At 34.0% G+C, this 23,227-nt stretch overlaps 1 protein-coding gene across 1 annotated transcript; it reads left to right on the plus strand.

Annotated features, from left to right (window-relative positions):
* Positions 1-1,221: 1,221 nt before the first annotated feature.
* Positions 1,222-21,327, plus strand: LOC129254953 (serine/threonine-protein phosphatase 4 catalytic subunit). The gene is made up of 10 exons (XM_054893500.2): positions 1,222-1,569; positions 5,433-5,504; positions 6,205-6,276; positions 9,945-10,047; positions 12,068-12,169; positions 12,738-12,911; positions 15,636-15,762; positions 16,322-16,511; positions 16,842-16,920; positions 17,327-21,327. Exons 2-10 carry the CDS (start codon positions 5,476-5,478, stop codon positions 17,375-17,377), a joined length of 927 nt encoding a protein of 308 aa, XP_054749475.1. The 5' UTR covers positions 1,222-1,569; positions 5,433-5,475; the 3' UTR covers positions 17,378-21,327.
* The last annotated feature ends 1,900 nt before the right edge of the window (positions 21,328-23,227 follow it).

The raw sequence follows: 23,227 nt of genomic DNA on the forward strand, positions 1-23,227 counted from the left end.
GGATCTTGACTTCCCGTTACCCCGGCCCGTGACATCAGCTAGAAACCAAGCCCGTATCGTACGGGTTCGATTGGACCCTAAACATTTCAAAAGCAAGAGAAACAGGGGAGGGAACTCAACTAGAAGGGATCATCGAACCTCTCTTTATTGAAACCCTGCATAGCTATATAAGGGCCTACATGGACCCGCGGGGCAGGAGGGGGGGGGGGGCGGCTGTACACATGCGTGACCAAATTATTAGCAAACATCCCCAAACGATTTTTTTTCTCTGTGTGCAAAATAACCACCTGAACAAGTTTAATTTTCGCGGGCTTTATTTACACATGTTGGCCCCTATAAAAGTTGTCGCCAGAATATGACCCCGGGGAAAAGTTTAAACGCGTTTTTTTTTGGTCACGCATGTGTAAAGCAATATACTTGACCCCGGGGGGGTGGGGGGGGGGGGGGCTGGAAACCTAACACAGCTGCCAAGTGCCAACTACGAGTAGTAGGCTATCTGGTGGAGGCCGGTTGCTCTAATTTTGCAGTGTGGTATCCCAAACAACATTGCATCATGCATCCCGGATTGTATCGCATAGAACGTTCGGGGCGCTTGATTTCATGCCAGCAGCTGAGCATCTGAAGTATGCAAGTCGGAATGCCATTCCCAAACAAATCCAATAGTCCCGTGTTTCATCATTGTCCGTCGATTACATATTAATGTCAATTCCAAGCCAAATTAAACACTTAGTAGGGCCATTTGATATCTCCAATGAATAAGTTATCTCTGTTTTTAAACTGAAAAATTTCCTCTTATAATTCCAAGCATGTTATCCCACTATGATTTTACATAATCGCGAACTCCGGCTCCGATGATATCCGGATGATTTACATTATGTACAACAAATTACCAGTAATATCTTACAAGTACAAGTAGTATTCCTTGACCTTTTATGATATTATAGCGCACGCGCGAAACAGTCGTACGTTCACGTAATTAGTCTATAGTATCAGTGTACTTGTAATATAAACATGATTTTATTCTACTCATGATGAATTATTCTATGAGTAAACACCACATATATATAAAATATCATGTCAAATAAATATTTTTATCAGAAATGTTAACATGATACTTATTTGTCTTCTAAAACTTGTCACAATAAAACTGATTGACAGGGGCCATGGAACGGTTTTCAAAGTAGGGGGGGGGGGGCTGAACCAAAAAGAGGGGGGCTGACCATGCAAAAAATCACAATCATATGGTAATTTTTACGTTTTTGTACACGGTTTTGGAAAAAAGTGGGGGGGGGGGGGCTGAAGCGGGGCTGAAGCCCCCCCGCTTCCGCGGCCCCTGATTAATTGGGTTTGTTTTCTAGAACTACACGTCATATTATACCGGCATTATACCAAAGATTAGGCGATTCGAACAAGTATATGCGAGCACATCCGACCGCTATCCTTACGTTTTTTACCAAGCCGAGCCATTTGGATACACTAGCGCAAGGCAGAAGCCGACACTATACAGTGGTGGATGGCACGCACGGAACCGCTGGCGAATAGGGACTCCGCACACCTTATTTTTGAAAGGTAATATTTATGTAATTAAGTTATTATTTTATATAAGATTCTGTACATGATGTTCTATGTATTTTGATGGTGAAGATGAGCCATGATTTCGACCGGTGAAATAACATACCTTGGTCTTACCGGTACTTAAATTTATGATGAGTCTCCGTACGTACCGTACCCTGTCGCGCCTCTGGCGCTGGCGAGGGGAACCGGCAGAGCCAGAGGCAAGCATTAAGCGCTAAGCAGTTGTCGCTTCCCGCTGCCGTTCGCACTGCACTCGCACTGGCACGGTACGGTACTGTATGGTTGGAACTACCCCTTATCGACCACCTAATTTTCTAAGCATTGTATCTGTGTAAATGTTTATCAGTTTTTAGTTTTACCTAGTTTTCGTGGCGCTGTTTTAATTTCGTCTCATTTGTGCACAAAATTGAGCAGATCATTGGCATTGCAGATTCTCATGTTTCGATCGGCGACTGCGATTCAATTTGCGTATTCTCAACTCTCGGAGTCTAGATCTAAATCGGCGAACAACGAATATACCCAGTTGTTGTGTGTCCGGACAGGTTGTGTGTCCGGACGATCAATTTTAGAAAGTCATTTGGAAAAATTTACAAGCGAAGTTTCGTAATTTTTTAGTACAAAATGTTAGGAAATATTATAAAGAACAAAATAGAAGATGAATACAAGTATTGAATTCATATTTTTAGTGTAATACAAAGACAAAAAAGAAGGCTTCAAAAATATAAAGTGTCCGGACACCCGACCCCCCATCCTACGACGATTTCACATTTGCTCATTTGCACCTACATGTACCTCAGAATTGATGTTCGTGCAGGCTCCACTTCACTACTGAGTACTGGGCAATTCCATAAAATATGTACATCCGACCCCCAATATATGGGACCTTCATTAAATTTTCTGTCTCTGATTTCTACTTCTTTTGACAGTCTGTAATTTTCTCAAACTTAGGAATAGGATCATGACTTGGTCAGTTTATAAAGTGACGTAAGACTTGAAAAAATTGGGGGTCGGATGTACAAATAGGTTGATCATTTTAAGGAATTGCCCTTCTGGTACACTACGCTCCACCTACGTACCAGGCCTACCCGAAGGCCGAACATCAAGGTGGTGAACTCGCTCTGATACTCCCGAGTGGCAAAGGTTGGAAAAAAATGCATATTTATTGTAAAAATTATACAACGAAAAGGCATCAAAAAAGAATAAAAGCTTAATTTCTTACTTTACACCCTAATTTCACTCCATATCCATCCTCCGGTTAGCCTAAAAATTTGTGATTTAGCGCCAACATGGAGTTCCTCACACATATAAATAATTTGCTGCCGATTTCAAAACATCGCATGTGCGATGGTCCGAGCTCAGACCCTCTTTTTCTCCTTTTCCCAGTTTTTTTTTTTTTTTTTGGGGGGGGCAGCTGATTGGGTGTGCCCCTCCCCCCCGTAGTTACGCCACTGTCTCCAATATTCAGAGACTTCTGTAAAGAATATTTTCATAAACATTTTCATCATCATTTCTCCTTTAACAAAAATAAATAAGAGATAAAGGATGAGGGAAGGAATAGAATTTTAAAGAACGGAAAAGACAAAAAAAATCATAGCAAATCAACGTATGTTCCATGATCGCGTTCCAGAAATAGTTGATATGGATTGGAAAGTTGAAACAGGATGTCAAACTGCTCTCAGCTGCTACTATACTGGTAAAATTTATATTCCGAATTTGAAATGTTTTTTTCCATTGTCAATATTTTCTGAAAATAAGTTTAATCTAGTCAATTACTGAAAATGAAATGATAAATTATCAGTTCCGTCTTGTTCTTAAGATCAAAGCCAAGTGATTTCACAACACTAAAATACACAGTACAGTCCCATGTAGGCCTACTTATTTTCATGTTGGAAATGTATTAGAAGTCATGTAATGTCAGTCTTTTAGGACCAAGAATGGACTGATATTTTATCTTTTTAGAGTAATCGATTGACCAGATTAAACCCCTGTTTAGAAAATATTGACTTTCTAAAACATTTCATATTACTTGGAATATGAATTTTTATAAGAAAAATTGAGTGGAGGTTGTTTGTCTACTGTTTCGGCATTCACGATCAACTCTTTCTGATCGGAGAAGCTGCGTAAAAACTTGCATTGATAGAGTATCGATCATAATCATATGTACATGAAATATTCCTGAAAAAAATATCCTGTTCTTTGAAATTCTGTTTCTATCCTCAATATCTTGTTTTCAATATATATATATATATATATATATATATATATATATATATATATACATATTTCTTTATTATTTTTATTTGATTTGAAAATGAAATTAGAAATGAGATTATTTTTGTTTATACAACCGAAGTGTTCATTTTGTTGGATTCTGTTCGAACTCATTTTGAGATCGTTACCACAACTGGTATTTATCTTTGATGTCAGTTTATATTAAAGGGATGGTCCGGGCTGAAAATTTTTATATTTTAATACATAAAATAGAATTCACTGAATAAAATTCCGAAAATTTCATCAAAATCGGATAACAAATAATAAAGTTATTGAAGTTTAAAGTTTAGCAATATTTTGTGTAAAAGTCATGAATATTCATTAGGTTGGCTGATGATGTCACATCTCCACTTTCCGTTTTCTTATGTTATTACATAAAATCATAATTTTTTCATTATTTCATACTTGTGTGAATAATATGTCTCCTTATAATGAAATAAGTTGCAGCAATAAATATCTAATGCACTAAATCAGTTGTCAATCCAATTTTTCTAGTTCTTGGAAGAAAAAATTTGAATAAACCTAATTTCATATAATAAAATACAAAAGAACAAGTGGGGATGTGACATTATCAGCCCACCTAATGAATATTCACGATGACTGTTTTCACAAAATATTGCTTAACTTTAAAATTCAATAACTGTGTTATTTGTTATCCGATTTTGATGAAATTTTCGGCATTTTGATCAGTGAATTCTACTCTATTTATTAAGCTATAAATACTTTCAGCCTGGACCATCCCTTTAAAAGTTTCAGCTCATGCCTCACGCTCTCATTGTTTATGCATCTTGTTCATTATTAGAAAAAATGCTCAGATTGAATGTTTAATTTTCAGTACAGGAAATGTAAAAAAATATGAGCTTGTGCTTTGCACGCTCGTATTATCATGAGATACCTTACGGCTTATCAAAGATGTTCATAAAACATCAGTCTCTAGGGACTGCCCCCTCAAAAAACAACAAGAAGAAGAATAAGCTTTTAGCGGCTGATTGGGGAGAAATGTGGATTAAAATATTTTTACCCCCTCATCTTGTATGAAGATCTCCCACCATCACTAAACCCCTCGAGATTTTGCCCCCTCAAAACTGAAAGTGTTCTGGGGCACCTGCCTGAGTTTGCTCCTTTGCTTTTTTTTAGCTTTAAAATTGATACTTTAAATTCATTCAATTATTATCTCATTGCTTGGTTTCCAGTATTTTCCAGATTTGGTACCAAATAGTATATTATCTGTAAATTCATTCCCATTAAACTAGACTCCATATATTTTATTCATGGAAAGTAAAAAAATCTTGAAAAAAAATCTAAGAAATACCCTACCAACTATTATTATAAAAGGGACATTTTCTGTGCATTACTGCTTACATTTTGTATGAATGTTTTTGATGAGTATGGAATAAAATCAATCTAAAGATAAGGGCTTTATCGGCAAACAAACATGTACATGTACAAAGTACATGTAGATCAAGTAGTATTAGAAGCTTTGTGTACTCAAAATAAAATCATGAAAAATATTTCAAATAAAAAGAAGGGTATTCTATTATGAATTCAGAGTTGTTTAAAAAATCCTGAATCATTTGTTCTTTCAGATAAGTACCAAAGAGACAAGGAAGGAGTTCAAAATTAAATTTGATGATGGCAGACTGTAGTGACTTGGATAGGTAAGTTCCGTCTTGTCTTTTCTCATGTAATAAATCAGGATCATTGTGAATTTTTAATTTAAAAACTAAAGTAGAATTAATTTTTTCAAAAATTGTACTTAATTGTTTTTTCAAATTCTGAAGAAATCATTCTTTCTTAGCACCAACTGAACATATGTATCTTTGGATCTTTGTTGTGAGTTTGTAATGGAGGAGATGATTCGAAAACATGTATTTTGTCCAGAAAGGTGACATAATATATAGTAATGTGTGAATTTATTGTCAGAGGTCAGATGAAAAACTGTTGATAAACAAGAAACAAGAACATGCAGGTATTTTTAGATTTAAAGATTGCTTGAAACAGTTCTAAGAATAAATAGAAAACAGGTATATTCTGATGCATTGTATTCTGTTATAAAATGAAACCACATACAGTCTATACTCTATAGTGGATGTTTATGAAGAACTATAAGTGCTATGTGTATTTATTAACTGAACGAATCAAGTATTAATGAACATGTAGCTGCAATTAATGCAGTGCAGTATATTCTACTTCCTCATCTACATTTGGAAATGTTGCAGATTTAATCAAATATGCATGTACATATTTATAGTTTGTGAATTGTGAGATTCAGAAAACCAACTTTTTTACGATTCTTGTTGCACATGTATGCAGTTTTATGGGTGGCAACGATTGAATGTGTTTTCTGTCTTTCCACAGACAAATAGAGCAGCTGAGAAATTGTGAAATCATAAAAGAGAGTGAAGTCAAAGCATTATGTGCCAAAGCAAGGTAAGTATGAGAATAATTTTCCTTTTTTTTTACAATCAAGAATATTGTTTCATTCATTATTAATACTTTTGTCAACTGACAGCTTCTTTCAGATTTAAATTCAGATATGATATTATTTTCTTGATGGCGAAAAAGAGAATATGAAAACACCTCTCAGATGAATCTTATTCAGTATTTTCTTCCATGTTTTTCATGAGATAAAGTATTTGAGTTAACATTGATGAATTATGCATACATTAGTATACGAAACAAAAAGAAAATCATTAGATTACCAAATCAAAAAGTTACTTCTGTACAGGAAAATGAAAAAAAAAGAAGAAAGATTTGTGTGTATAAAATATGGGAACATTGTGAGCATAACATAAAGAACATACTAGTGATGTGCACTGTACCTGTAGTGCATGTCTACATGGATGTGTATAAATGTTTCACATTAAGAGACCCCCCCCCAAAAAAAAAAAAAAAAAAAAACAATAAAATGAAATAAAAACTAGATTTTAATTCGTCATGCGGACGAATTAGGTGGTCTGTCGTATAGATAGATAAAGAGGAAAAAAATATTTAAACAGATATTAGATTGAAAAATAGATAGACAAACAGATTTACATAATCAAACAGATACATACAAGAAAGATATATAATTATAGTAGATGGAAGGAGTGATGGATGGAGAGATCAATTATAGGTGGTTATATTAATAAAACATAGACATATAGATAGATAGAGACACAGACATATAGATAGATAGAGAGACAGACTTATAGATCGATAGATTGATTGATAGATATATAGATAGATAGAGAGAGAGAGAGATGATTGGTGGTTATATTAATAAAACATAGATAAACATATAGATAGAAAGAGAGACAGACAGATAGATAGATAGACAGATAGATCTAGACAGACATATAGATAGAGAGACAGACATATCATGAAGCTATTACGAGCTATCTCGTAAGAGACAGACATATAGATTGATAGAGAGACAGAGATAGATAGAGAGACAGACATATAGATGAATAGATAGATAGCTAGATAGAGAGACAGACAGACAGATATATAGATAGATAGATAGATAGATAGAGACAGGCAGATATATAGATGGCTAGATAGATAGACATATCTAAACAGATAGATACATATATATAATAATTAAATATAATTATATATCATAATGTATGTACATTTTCTCATGTTAATTTTATGTTTATAACAAGATATATTGTGATTGTTTTTTTAATATGCAGGACCCCAAGGGAGAGCAATTTTTTGTTGATTGGGTATCCTGTTGAAATATTGTTAATAAATAAATAAATAAATAATAAATATAGCGTATTAGACACACAGAGAGAGAGATAGATAGATAAACAGACAGAATAGATATACAATGTAGGTAGATAGACAGACAGACATATGGATAGATAGAGAGAGAGGGACGTATTCAAACAGAAAAATATATATTAGACAGAGAGATGTGATGTAGGTAGATAGACAGACAGATAAATAGATATGATATAAAAAGTAATTATAATCTGTTTTATTTTGCAATATTTTAGCTATTATTTGTTAGAATTCTTATAATTGATCGGGGGCAAGATAGCTAAAAAAAAAAAAAATCATGTTCACCCGCGGACTCGAACCCCTGCCTGCATGATGGAATGAGAAGTAAGTCTGACGCCTAACCGATTGAGCTAGAATATTTCCCATAGACTTAACACGTAAGCAAAACACCAGAATCTCAAATCCAATCTTGCAAGTGAATTACGGGCATGATCCCGACATCTGATCGGAAAATGAAGGAAACGCAACCGAAAGCTTAGAATCTCAGCTACAACATACTAAAAGCTCAGGGATAACTAGCAACAAAAATTGGAGATATGGCTTACGAAATAGAAGAATGTAGAATCTAGTTTTGAGAAAAAGTCATGTCCCATAGAGATTACACGCAAAATGAGTAAAAATGACATGCCATTATTATTTGCAATTTTTGAGGATGATTTGTCTATCAAAATGAAAAATAAAGGCAATAACTCAGAAAGAGTAAGAACTAAGCTACAACATATCAAAAATTGGGTGAAAATTGACCAATATTCACGGAGTTAGAGCAAGATTTGCATAATTATAATGACGTCATAATAGGCAAAATGGATTTTTTGAATTCCGACGCCATTTTGATGACGTCATAATATAATTGAGGGTCAAATGAGACATGAAATTATATCTCTAGTTCATACTCTATCAAAATATGAAAAAAAAATTGGGGGTCCCCATGCGTTCTGAAGAGCTACAGCGGATTTTCTATAGGCATGTTTTTGCCCATATATGGCCTATAGTGAGAGCTCGCGCGCACACGTGCTGCAAACTTTAACGGGTGTTAATTTCCTTATTAATGGTCGTAGAAGGTTGATCAAGGTATCAAATTGCTCAAAATTATATGATCAATGCAATGAAATAAAAAAAACGGTGTTTCTGAGTTGCATTCAAGGCGTTACGCGCGGAAACGCGCGCGCATACGTTTGCGCGCGCAATTTTTTGAAATGCTTAAAATGACCTAAAACGTACTCTGTTTTGGTCAAAAAGTGATTTTTAGCATTTTAAAATTTTGACGCGCGCGTACGCGCGCGTCGTGACCTTCAGGTGACCTTTGATGACATGACCTGATGACCCTTGATCTGAAGTTTATGTCATGTGAATTTGATTTATTTTTGATAATTGATAATGGAGATATGATTGATAATGTGATTTTACAAAATGGCGTCTAGATGACGTCATGATGACGTCATGACATTAAGATTCTTGCAGAATTGAGGTCTTATTGATGTTGATATGTGGTGATATTTTGATGATTATTGAATATGAACTTTCTGAGATTTGCTGTCCACAAGAAATGGAGGAAATAAAAATAAGAAATAAAAAATAAAGAAAGAAAATTCGGACAAACATAAGAGGTGATCTGTCATAGACAGACCACCTAATAATAATGATAATAAAACAATAAAATTTATATCTAGATAATAAAATGTATAAATAAATAAATGATAATAAAATAAATAAATAAATGCATGAATGAATGAATGATAATAATAATTGAATGACTAAATAAATAAATAAATGAATAAATAAAATAAAATCAAATAAAAGAAGAAGTAGAATGAAACCTGTTTATGTGATTTGATTCACATCGAATCAATACGTACTGTACCTATATGTATTAAAAATTAAGAATTTAATGAAATTATGCGAGTACAGTATGACATTTTTGGTCAGAGATTTCCATGTACATACATGTACATGTGCAATTTGATTTATGAATAAATTCAAAATATAAGATAATATACACGTAGATCTAGTAATGTATTCTTGTAGTTTTCATGCGTTCTGAGTTATAACAAATTTTGGGCTTTGATGTCAGAGATCTTTGACGCTGATTTAGACCTAGTCTTTTTAGGCATTAATATAGCTCAGTCTTTTGAGGGTTGTATCTGATTTACCACCCTCTCCCTTAATTCTTAATGTTTTCATTTTTCATGATGAAGGCCATTTAATGTTTTAAAGATTAATTATTGTAAATCACAAAGCTTTGAAAATAAGAACTCTTTGAGATTTACCAAAAGTTGAGTGTATGCCTTAAGCCACTCTATTTTACCGATCTTTTTTTTAATGTCCAGAGAAATTCTTGTAGAAGAAAGCAATGTACAGAGAGTAGATGCACCGGTTACAGTATGTGGGGATATCCACGGCCAATTTTATGACCTCAAAGAATTATTTAAGGTAAGATTGATTAACATTTGTTTGCTTTTATCTGTATTTTTTCCCTTCTTTTGATGAAATTTCTGATAGTAATTAATTTCATTGTCAGCAGAAAGTTCAGTATCCTGATCAATGATGAGAGGACTTCTTCTAAGGGCGTGTTTATGCTTCCAATTTTCAGGCCAAAATCAGTGTTTTCGTACGTGATTAATCCAAATCACGGTTGCGTCCATGCTAACTTTCATTTAAACGACGTTTCAGAACGCCGATCGTAAATTTTAAAAGAGGTGCGTTTCTAAACTTGGTTTGACCAGAATCAGGGCTTATGGGGAAGTATAAACAGGACCACGATCGTAATTTGTTATGTGTTACATGCTTCCGATTAGATGAAAATCCGTGTGCAAATACAGTTGCGTATGGTTCTACAGGGAGTTGCCTCCACAGAATTACCTCTCAACTCCCTCTGGTATTAATGAGGACCAATGTGCATTTGCATGTGTGATTATTAAATTAAGTATTGTCACTATCACAATGAATGTGGATGGATTAAAAAAAAAATGATGATGAGGAGACATCGCTGCACTAGAAGCCCAAGTAGCTTCAGCAAAATGATGTCTTATTATTTTCTTATGTATAGTTTTATACATTATTTTTTCTTACTATTATCCTAACCATGGTAGAAATTCTATGGCTATGTCAAGTAGCTCTATGCTATTATTTAAAGATTTGAAAATTGTTCGAAGTTAAAGGAGAATGAAACCCTTGAAACCAGCTGAATCCATATCAAAGAGAAAAATCAAAGGAACACATTGTTGAAAGTTTGAGGAAGATTGAATGAATAATAAGAAAGTTATGAGCATTTGAATATTGAGATCACTAGTGCCATGTAGATCCTCCCATCGGCAATGCGACCAAGATCTGTGATATCACACACGTACAACTCCCTCATTACTTTAGTACTTATTTCACTTATATTCTCACTTTTATAGAGTCTATCACAAGGTGAGGTGTTCTCTTTATGAGATGACAAGTACAGAGGTTTCACAACATTATATCATTGATGAATCGTTTGTCATATGATTAGAATGAGCAAAAAGAAATGTTTTGGGGTATATTTTCAGTGTCCAAATGGGAGAGTTGTACGTGTGTGACATCACAGATCTTGGTCGCATTGCCAATGGGAGGATCTCCATAGCATTAGTGATCTCGACATTCAAATGCTCATAACTCTTTTATTGCTAGTCCTATTTTACTGAAACTTTTGTTGATCTTATTTTTTGATTTTTCTGCTTTCACAAAAGCTAACTTGCTCCAAGAGTTTCATTCTCCTTTAAAATAATAGTCGACCATAACAACACTAAAAAAAAAACTTTCGAAAAAGGGCAAGCCCAATTTGACCTTGCTTTCCTGCTCAACGTATGATACGATGCGAAGCCAGCTGCAGATTGCAATTTCGCCTCTGTAAAATTAAGCATAAACAGCACTCCCAGAACCACGTTTGCGATTGGCGTTCTGAAACAACGTTTGAAAACGCTGATTCTGTCTCCGCAATGGAAGCATAAACCCACTCTTAGATTAAGTGACAAATTTATTATGTTTGATTATATTTGATGTTTTTTTTATGCAAGAGTGAAATGTAAATACAGATGATTAAATACATGCTATTGAAAGAAAAAAAAGTGACAAATAAATGAAAATATTTCTTACTCTGATGGCTAGAGTTGTCAAATAGTGTTAATATTAAATTTATGTCCATGATGATAGATGATTCCACCATGCCACAAATGATCTTTTCATTCAAATTGTTATTGCTGTCATGATAAAGCATGTCCCAGTAAGAATTACAAAAAATATTACAGGTAACACCAGAATTGGCATTGCAATCTTTCCTATAATTTTCTTCCTCTGTTTCATCTCTCCTTATCCTACTTTATCTCTTTTGCTTTATTTTTTCTCAGTGTTACAGTCTTAAGATGATTATGTAATTTCTCTTGCCTGCATACATGTAGCAGATGATATAATTTTTCATTGATTGTTGCAGGTTGGTGGTGATGTCCCTGACACAAATTATCTTTTCATGGGTGACTTTGTGGATAGAGGCTTTTACAGTGTAGAAACTTTTCTTCTTCTTTTAGCTCTTAAAGTAAGTATTTCTGTTTTTTTTTTAATTTTGTGTTCTTTACTCAGATTTTCAATTCTTCTTGAAACACTGTAGCCTCTAGTTCATAATTTTTATTTTTCTGTTTCCAACCGTTTGGGATATGCCTTCGATAGCCTGTTAGCCTATTTTGTGTGATCTTATGTATTATATGCCTTTTATCAATAATTGTATGTATATTCTTTTTATGCAGATGTGAAATAAATAAATTAAATTAATTAAATGAGGAAACACGCTCAACATCATTGCATTTTTGCAAGCACAATACAAAATTATGTGAATGCTGTGTTTTGTGTGCAAATTTACTGTACAGCAAATTTTTTTTTTTCTTTTTGTACCTCTGGTTGCTTCCTCCATTCTTTGTGCCATCTCTCATTGGAAATACAAAATATTGTCTTGAAGTTGGAGAAAGCGTGAAAGATCAATACGAGATTGTTCAGTCATTGTGGAACTCTACTCTGCCCCTATTTTGAACTCTCAAGTCTAACAGTCATGACACTTATACAAGCAATAAACATATACCTATATTGTCACCGTTGTCTTCCTATCTCAGGTTAGGTATCCAGACAGAATCACATTAATTAGAGGGAATCATGAAAGCAGACAAATCACTCAGGTGTATGGTTTTTATGATGAATGTCTAAGAAAATATGGTTCTATCACAGTGTGGAGATACTGTACAGAGATCTTTGATTACCTTAGTCTATCTGCAATCATTGATGGAAAGGTAAGATGATTTAAAGCCCATGTCCAGTATTGGTAGCAGAAGTCATTGTTAACATGAATATTAATTGTTCTTGCTGTAACCCTTTGATGGATCAGATTCAAGCATTAATGTGTACATTACATATGGTAGTGCTGATTATCAGGTTTAATGAAAGGACTTGTCAGATGTTTCATCGAACATAGTCTGTTTTATTAGACAGTTACTCCTACAGTGCGTCCCAGAAAAAAGGAAACTGGGATTCCCACATCTTTTTTCTTCAAAGGCAAATTAATTATAATTTTCAATTTATATCATCATTCATACAATTCAATTGTTCCGCTCCATTTTGATACCTAATATGTGACAAACTCTTCACACATTAATGAGCAAGATGAGTTTAAAATTTTAATGTCAAAATCAGGTTGCGCAGAAAAATTGGACAAGATTGGTTTGTGATACGACAACCATGCTTATTCGACAGTTGAATCATTAGCATTTCTTTTGTATTCTTTGTGAAGTGTCTCTCACTGATCCCTGAAATGAGGAAATGAGAGTACTTTCAGATTCTTACATGAGTTTCTGCACAAATCGTTTCTGATAGGCCTCAATATTTATTGTTTGTAACCTGCCATGCGTGAATGATTTGTAAAGTTTTTGGTCTCAAATTAAAGATGAGGTTCTACTCTTACCGTAAGTATGAAATTTATAATAAAAACATATTAGATAATTGTGAAATTTATCTTTGAAAACAGGTTTTTTTTTTGTGGGATGCACTGTACATGTATTAACAGCTGGACAATTTTGCTTATCCAATAACCATTGAAAGTTGTCAGATCTAACATAATGTACTGTTGGATGGCGATTGTTCATGAAAATCTGCTCACATGATGTCATTTGAGGATTAAAAAAACAAAAGTCAGAAAAGTCATGGCTTGTTAAAATAAATTATAAACCCATTATATGTAAAATCAAAATAAATCATGTTGCGGGCAATTCCAAGAATTATAGGATCCCCCCAAAAAAGAACTTTGCTCCATCACAGACTCATGAAAATGTTCATAGTCAAATTTAATATAGAGGTTGTGAAACCAAAGGGGTCTCCTACACACCAAAAATAATATTGACCCAAAACGCCTTCCAATACTGTTTTCAGTAACTTATGAATTTTTTGCTTTGCACCAGGCCTGCGCTAAAATTAGCCTGCACCGTTGCATTCAGTAACAATGGAAGAGCCGGCGCTACATTTACGATCACCCGTTAAAATGCCTGGGCACTTGGGACTGGCGCTGGTCTGGTGCTGATAAAAGCAGTGTAAAAAAAGCCTGGGCCTGAAATACCCCACGCCATTCATATACTAAAAATTTTATGACTGAGACTAAGACTGGTCTTGATCAGTGAGTTATTGAAATAGTATGAGAATCCAAACCACAAAAATAGATTTAAAAGGGGCTATCTGGACAGTTTTTTACACTATGGTAGAAAAACTTGTATCTCTTGTATATGTTTCCAGTTGGATCATCTGAATGCCATTATGCCACACCTAATAAGAAGGTTGAAAAGTTGCAGAAAAAATTGAAAAATATAAACTTTGTAGTGCTGGCCATATGTTTACATAACTAACCCTGACCAGTAATTTTTGTCTTGTTTCAGTCAGAAATTATAAGCTTTTCATACCATGTTTCCTATCAAATGACTTGTAAACTATCCAGCAATGTATCACAGTTTGTTTTGTTTGAACCCAGATTGTGGGAATGTTGGGACAAACATATGTCCTAACTTTTTATGTCCTCTTTTTCATAGTGTATCTTACCATAATTTAAGGGGTACTCCGGGCTGAAAAGAGTAAAATCAGACAGCAAAACAACAAAAATTTCATCATAAATGGACAAGGAATATAAAGTTATGACAATTAAAAGTTTTGCATTAATTTGATGATACAGTTATATGCATTCCCATATGAATATGCCATCAGCAAGTTATGTCATATCCCCACCTGCTCTCTTGTATTTTGTTAATTACATGCAATTATTTGTTGATTCAAATTTTGTCCTCCAACAACCTAAAAATTAATGTGTGAGATAATCATTGCTGAAACTTATTTGTTACAAGACAGAAATACCATGTATACATACATGTATGAAAATATTAAATAATTCATGATTTCATGTATTGATTGATTGATTTTATTCATATATACACCATTGTCAACATAACAAACATTTGTGATTAGTATAATCACAAAGATGATATATATACATGAAAGGATCATCATAATCTCTAAGAGCTTGAGAGCGATGTCCAAAATATATTTATACATAAATTATACAATAGATAGCTAAAAGAATACAATCAATGATGCAAGCATCAAATTACAGAATATAACATATAAACAAAGAGGAAAGTTCGGACACGTCATCATCAGCCCACAGGTCATGACAGCATGCATATAACTGTTCACAAACCATTTCTAAACTTTTAAATTTAATAGCTTTGTTATTTGTTAACATATTTTGATAGATTTTCAGTAGTTTGCTCGTTGAATATAAGTATTTTCTTCATGGAGTACGTACCCCTTTAAAGTTCTTGCAATAATTTGGTGAAAAGTGTCTCATCATCATTTTGATGTGATGTAGGCTTTATCTAGAAGTATCAACACTAAAAAAAACCCAGCAAACTAATCTATCATCTTCAAGTAGGAATCAATAGTGAATTTATGAATTTATTTTCTTTTCTTTGATGGTTCAGATCTTCTGTGTCCATGGAGGTCTATCACCGTCTATTACAACACTAGATCAGATCAGGATGATTGACAGGAAACAGGAGGTACCTCATGACGGTCCAATGTGTGATCTTCTATGGTCAGATCCAGAAGGTAATACTCATTTCTTATCAAACTCAGAGAAACATTAATAGTTCAATGATTTTGGTTGAGAAACAAGAGCAACCTCACTACAACACAGTATTGCTAGTATTTATTGCATTAAGCACAACGCTGTGATGTTTGAATATTATTTTTAATATTTTTGAATAATTTTTTTTATGAACGATGCTGACGTTGATGAGGATGATAGTAGAATTTAACTTTTTACACTTTGATTTTGTAGATAAACAGGAGTGCCCCCATCAGAAAAGAATAGCTATATTTTAAAGATATTTATTGTACATGTACAGTATGAAGTATGGATAATAATGACACCACTACAACTACTGAACACACACCACGATACTCCTACTGGCTATGGAGCTACTTATGAAACTTATATAGACCCATGCTCACTCCCCAAACTACAAGTAATTGTTAGCAAGCTGTCTGCCTTCAAAACAATTAAGTGCATTGCAGACATGTACATGTAACTGGGAAGGAAATATGACATAAATGAATGTTCATTCAGTGTTGAACATCTCTTTCACTTTCACTATATCCTGAGCAGATACCCAAGGATGGGGTGTAAGCCCCAGGGGTGCAGGTTATCTCTTTGGTAGTGATGTCGTCAGCCAATTCAACGCAGCCAACAACATTGATATGATCTGTAGGGCGCATCAACTCGTTATAGAAGGTTACAAGTGGCATTTCAATGAAACGGTGCTAACAGTTTGGTCTGCTCCAAACTATTGCTACAGGTAAACCAATACTCTGTTCACTAATAGATCACCTATCACAAGTATTAAAATGATTTGGAAAGCATTATTGAATTTCATTAGTTTTAACATTGTAGAAAGATATTAAAGAGACCAGTGTAATTTCTGTTGACTTATGCTGGTTCAATTCATACATGATATCCAGATATTTTATTTTGTTTTATCATATTATATGTTCACGCTAAACACTTGCATTTGCTTGATATTCATTTGTTGTGTTAGGTTTGTAAGCATTACTTGGTTTTAAGTGATTGTTGTTATGCCCTACTGCAATTACAAGCGATCTATCATATCTGATGTCTTCATTTTCAGATGTGGTAACGTGGCTGCCATTCTAGAGCTTGATGAGCATTTACAGAGAGACTTTACAATATTTGAAGCTGCTCCTCAGGTGAGTATAATGAAATTCTAGTATTAGGGGTCATTTTGTTTGAATTGAAACTCCCCAATTACTTGGGTATTGTACAACTGTGACATCACACATCTTGGTCACATTGCCGATAGAAAGGATGTACACCTCATTAGTGATGTCAACATTTATGTGCTCATAATTTTCTTAATATTCTGTTAATTTTTCTCAAAATTTAATTGATTTTTTTCTGTTTTCATACAATCTAACTTGTTCCCAGGGTTTTATTCTCCTTTAAGTCATCCAAAGAATGACCAATCGCTGTACTCCATCCAACTAATATCCTTTAGAAACAATTGTTTGCACTCAGAATGTCAGCGTGTCAGGATTAAATTATAACTTGTAATTATGATGAAATAACAATCTGGTTGCTTTCTCCTTCATGCAGGAGGTTCGAGGGATACCCGCCAAGAAGCCTCAGCCAGACTACTTCCTGTGATAGTCACCACCTCCACTGCTTTTATACCACAAAGTTTTATCTTTTTTGTGACGAGATCGCAATAGTTTTCCAACTCTGATTCATCAGCACTTGTTCCAGCAGGGCCTGGAAACCCTACTTTATTGCACGGTCTGCAGATTATAATACATGGAGGTTTTGTCATCATTACAGCACATGTCGCAGATGTTTGAACTTCATTGTTATTGCAGTATTTTACTACCAACTATTGCCCCCAAAATGTCAGAAATACTGCAACTTTAATGGAAAAATATGGATTGGTCCTGAAACTGTATCACCATGCATGTTTATTACAGCAAAGGTGAAAAGCAATGTTTGTCCATTCATCCTCAAACTACTATAATGTTTTGCTTGTACATGTATGTTGGCTGTGTTATTATATTGCCATCAGGTTTGCTGATCAAGGATTATGAAGGCACTGATTATTTTAGCAGATTTGTACTAGCTCTATAGTTCATTCAGTATGTAATCTAACTGTAAGTTAATTTGCTAGAGTCTAAAACACTATCTTGATGATAGATGCTATCATCAAGTTATTCATTGTTGACTTTCTGTTGATGGAATCACTGTATCTATGACATGATGGAACACAGCTATGCCAGAGTTGTGACTAGGATTCACAATGTATCTTTACAATAGCGATCAAACTGGACCTGTTTGTGATTTATGGGAAATCAATTTGAACAAGATGTCCCAGGAATCTCCTGAAATCAAGTTAAAAAAGTATTAGGCATTTTAAGAGCTGGGACCAGAAATATCGAATTCCTATATAAGAAGCTTTATATCTTTACCATCTATCTTTGTAATGCGTTGCCCCTGCATTTCTATATTTGAATTGATTGTCACCTATTAAACGTCATTGTACTCCTACTCGATGAACTCAATTTAATTAGTTTTTTATAGAACATTTTGATGACGCATATTTTGAATACAAATGTATATTAAAGGTCACCTTGAATATGTGAACTATCATCACATCGCCTTAGTTAAATGATCACCGTGAAAGTTGTCATGGTCTTTATCTTGTAGGTCATACCAAGTGCACATTTTATCCAGTATCCAAATTTATACATTATGAAACATACATACATGTAGTCGTAAAGTGACAACCAACATTGTCAGATTGTTCCATGATGGTAATATAGAACTTGGTATTAAGAGGTTTATGATGTTCACTTGTTGTTGTTTAGAGCATTCTTTGTTTTGAAAGAGAATGAGGTCGAAAATGGTAATGAAACAATGTATTACTTGCTTATCAGCATAGACTTGATAGACACAGTGTGAATTTGAACATGCACTTCCAAACAGCATGAGATACATATTGAAAGGCCAGAGTGCCCGATACATTGTGAGCATTAGCTCATCATAAAAACTACTGTTTTTAATCTTTTTTTATGGTACTAGGTATATGCTTGTGACATTATTGTATTTAATTTGAGGTGTCTTGGAAAGGTTTGTGAAATGGAGGACTACTACACCTGTATAACTGAGTCTGCATAAATGGACCTTTTATAAGTTGAGAAGAATTTTCAGAACAGATTTTGCAAAGCATGTGTTATTAACCTCTCCTAATTTTACATATAAAGTGGAACAGATTTGTGTGGTCCCAAAGTATTATGCAGTCTCACTTGTAATGTATCATTTTGTCACAGTATTATAAAGGTATAGAGTTATGGAATGTAGTAGACTGGTCTCAGTATGTGGTGATGAACCATGTGTTCTTCTTATTATTGCCAGTTTTGTCATATTTTGTACTTACACAAGGATTATGGTCAGTAGTATTTATTTTGGGAGTGGGCAAATTGTTAATCACTTTGCATAATGGCCAGGGTTTCTGATTGTATTTTGGTATTTTGGAAACCTGTGCATTGGTCAGGGACTACTTTTGGGTGACTATTTCACAAAAGCTGGGTGACTCTCATAATATATGATTAGCTGGCCATGTTCAACTGAGAGGTAAACCCCAGTATGGAACATGTTGATATGCCAAATGGAGTAATCTTGTGTAAAGAATGAGATGAAAAAACTGGCGTAACAAAATTATCAGTCAGTATTTTGTCTTGGAATTTGATTGTTTGTTACTTTGATTTTTCACGCATCAGGTTATTGAGGTTTTTCTGTGTAAGGGGATTCACACTTAGGTAAACTGGGGTCGATAACAATAACTGAAAATAATCAATTAATGATGATGAGAAGTAATCCAAGGTACCTTGGCATAAAACTATTTTTCATGGTAAATGTGTCAATTGCAACTACCATGTCCAGAGGATTATTACTTTATTGAGCTCTGTCACCATAGTAATTGCCATTGATACCAAAGTTACTATCAATGACAACTTGTGTTACTTGGCCATATAGTTATTTTCTGTTCTCATCAGCCCTTAAAGGGGTGTGCAATTCATGGAATTGAATTTACAGGTTGTACTCTGAACTACAGTTTAACATATTCAAAGTCTTGGCTACAACTATGGGAACAAATGACTGCCAAACATTTGTTTACTCTATATGCTTGTGAGTATGGTAACTAAGATCTTTCATATGCTTTAATAATGGGGAGGAAACTATTAATCATTTAAAAGTGGTTAGCCATGCTTTCGGTGCCACATGTGATGATATAATGAACATCTATTTATTTGATATTTGCATTGCATGTAGCCACCCATATAGTTAAACTACCAATTAGGCTATGGTTTAAGTTAAACAAGAGTTAAATCAGACTGCACACTGTGAGATGCAGGATAAACAGAACAAACATTTGAAAATAAATCTTGTAAGTTTTAGCTAAACACAAAATGATGATAATCTGACCATTGGCCTTGCATCAGGTTTAATGTGGTTGCTTGGGCCTTTTGTATAACACCTTTTACCATAAAGACCTTCTTACGAATTGAAAAATTATGGTTAGTACAATGCTGCTATTGACTTTATCACAGGAAAAACAAACCTGTGAGGTGTTTCATAAAGCTGTTTGTAAGTTAAGAGTGATTTTAAGAAAGACTGAACCTTTTTTTACAAGCTAGATAATCACCAATGAACATTTAATGGTAAATATGATCTACCACAATGATCACCAGTCATTCTTAAAGTTGCTCTTAACTTACAAACAGCTTTATGAAACACCCACCCGGTACAAAACAATTAAGTTTTCTGTGCAGTGCACATCTCTCAGAAATCTTATAGGGTGTTGCAAGAAACTTGATTGCGATCAATTGCAAATATCATTTTGTCATTGGTAGGTCTAAGTTAAGTAAGTAAATCAAATTGTGCTCACTTCTGCAAGAATAATCACTCTCAAGTTTGCAATGAATCACAATACATAAGATTATTTTAGCAAACATATGACTTTATTTGCAATCAATCCCAGGTTTCTTGTAGTACCTTCTTTCTTGGTGAATCCCCTACATGTAGTTTACTTATAGTCAAATTGTTTTGTTTTCTTACTGTTTTGTTTTCTTAGTGTTTTACTGAGAAAGCTTTCTGAACATATCAAAAATGAGACACATTCTTGTGGAATTATTGTATTAAAAAAAAATCTCCCAGTCTAATTGAATACCTCATGTAAAGACATACCCATTAATTTGAGCTGATCTAATGCTTTAGAATGAATTTTTCCTATTAAGTTATAAAAGCAACTAATGTCTGTAATTTGTAATTTAAAAGGGTATCATTATGTGCCAGTTACTGCTTATTCCTTTTGAATTTTTATTTAATGCAACTTCGGGCAACATGTAACCATACTACTTGCCCAAGATTGTGAAAAATGTAAATATGTGAATTATTTCCTTTTTAAAAAATGATGAAATGTCCAATTGGTTTCTTCCTTGATCTTTTCAGTGGATTAAAGATGTTGCCTTTGTAAATTACCTGTAAATTACTAGAAGGAAGCCCACTCGGAATTTTATTAAAAACCCTATGGTACTAATTTCTTCCCATTTGTGTGTTGTTTGGACTATTCATTGTGTCTGTATAGTGATTAAGAATCATTGAGCTTGTGTTTCATGAATACTTTTTTTACCATTACTTTATTTCACCATTAGAATGTTTTCATTAATTTATAACCTGTGGTCTTTAAATACCATAGTTCATTGTCTAGTGATATGTTTACCCATGGTAACAGGATTAATTGAAAATAGACCCATTTAGATAGAACCAAAAAATAAAAATGCCTTGTGAAATGAAACATTAATCATTATCAAAAGTGACTATCATTATTCAAATCAAGATGGGAGACTGAAACATCCGAGGCGTGACTACTTGCATCTAGGGCCAGAACACCAGGCCTTAATAGTGACTGAGCGTAAGTTTGATTTTAACAACTGATTGTACATCTTGGTCCATGCAATCAATAGTAAAAGTTTGTTTTATGATCATTGCCAAACTTTGTGATAGGGAAATAGTTGGATTATTTAGTTTCATCATGCTATGTACCAGCAACAATTTACAATATTTACATCTCTCAGGATGTGGGATGGGGAGAAATATGGCCTGCCTCGAGTTTTTCAATCTCAGATCTATCCAACTATTTGATTTCCTATCAACAAATATATCAGGTGTCACATCCTCTATCCTATCATATGTTTTTTATCAAACCATAATCTTTTCCATAATAACAGCAACAAAAATACAATGGTTTCACTTTAAAACCATTTGAGAAAGAAATCAATTGTATTATACAAATAATGAATGTTTATGAGCGCAATGGACATAATACTTTATAAGGCGAAAGATGAAATGATCCATGCCGAGTTGGATGGATCATTCATTTCATCTTTCACCGAATGAAGTATTTTGTCCATTGCACGAATGAAAAGAACATTCATTATTTGGTTTATATGGCACCTAGAATGGATTCTTTTTCATATGAAATTTGTGAATTTCAAAGCAAAATATGCTCATGCAGTGTGAGCTCGGTGTGTTGATTGTCGCGTATATACAACATGCGTGCTGCAAACATTAGTGGTGCCTGCAGTCTGGGTACGCGTGTGCAATGGACAAAATCATATGGATCCAAAATTGCACGATGAATGGATCTAAAATTGCACGGTTGATGACATAAAATGGGCTGAATGATTTATATCGACCAACCAATCAAATGAGAAGGATCTATCTAGGTGTCATATAAATTACAGTTCAGAAAGAATAAAATGAAAAACAAGCAAGCCTTTTGCTGAGAATTGGTACCATAAATTATTCTAATGATATTCATGAAGATAACACAACAAAAGATACAGGATACATGACGATTTCATTGATACTTTATAATTTTGTATTATCATTGTTCATATAATTTTCTTCAAAATATATTATTTATATCATACCAATATGATCTTATTCAGCATATTAACATTCAAATTAAAATAAAGAATAACGGGAAATACCTGTAGTCTTTGTGCACACAATGGCCCATATTTTCAACTCGGGTTTAGATGAAATTATAGGAGGTGTCACAAATATGTTAACACTATTTTTTTGTGTTTAACTGGGCTCTTTTGTGTGCTTTGATTGTGAATAAAACCATCTCATTTCCAGACAGGTCGGTAATGATTTGAATATTGGAGGAAACCAGGGCAGAAATCTTTAACATCCACTACTCTATTCCAATGCAGAACAGTCTCCAATCAGCAATGCAAACTCTCATGTTGCCTTTTTTCTTAGCAAGAGCTCTTCTTTCTGTTCTTACTGCAGCATATGATTCTGGGCCACAGATTAGCATTATCTGACAGTCTGTGAGATTTCAGTATCTATCACAAAACTAGGAGGTGGAGAAGAGCAAGTACAGACAAGGTTATTAAAAGTACCACTTACACCTACGGAAAGTAACCAGAAATATGT

This window comes from Lytechinus pictus, chromosome 2, assembly GCF_037042905.1.
Source record: "Lytechinus pictus isolate F3 Inbred chromosome 2, Lp3.0, whole genome shotgun sequence".
In the NCBI taxonomy this organism is placed as follows: domain Eukaryota; kingdom Metazoa; phylum Echinodermata; class Echinoidea; order Temnopleuroida; family Toxopneustidae; genus Lytechinus; species Lytechinus pictus.

Excerpts from the sequence above, each read along its gene's own strand:
- LOC129254953 (XM_054893500.2), top strand. The coding sequence starts at position 5,476 with ATGATGGCAGACTGTAGTGACTTGGATAG. Across the intron at positions 6,277-9,944 it reads GCATTATGTGCCAAAGCAAG|AGAAATTCTTGTAGAAGAAA; the intron begins GTAAGTATGAGA and ends TTTAATGTCCAG. Across the intron at positions 12,912-15,635 it reads CTGCAATCATTGATGGAAAG|ATCTTCTGTGTCCATGGAGG; the intron begins GTAAGATGATTT and ends TTGATGGTTCAG.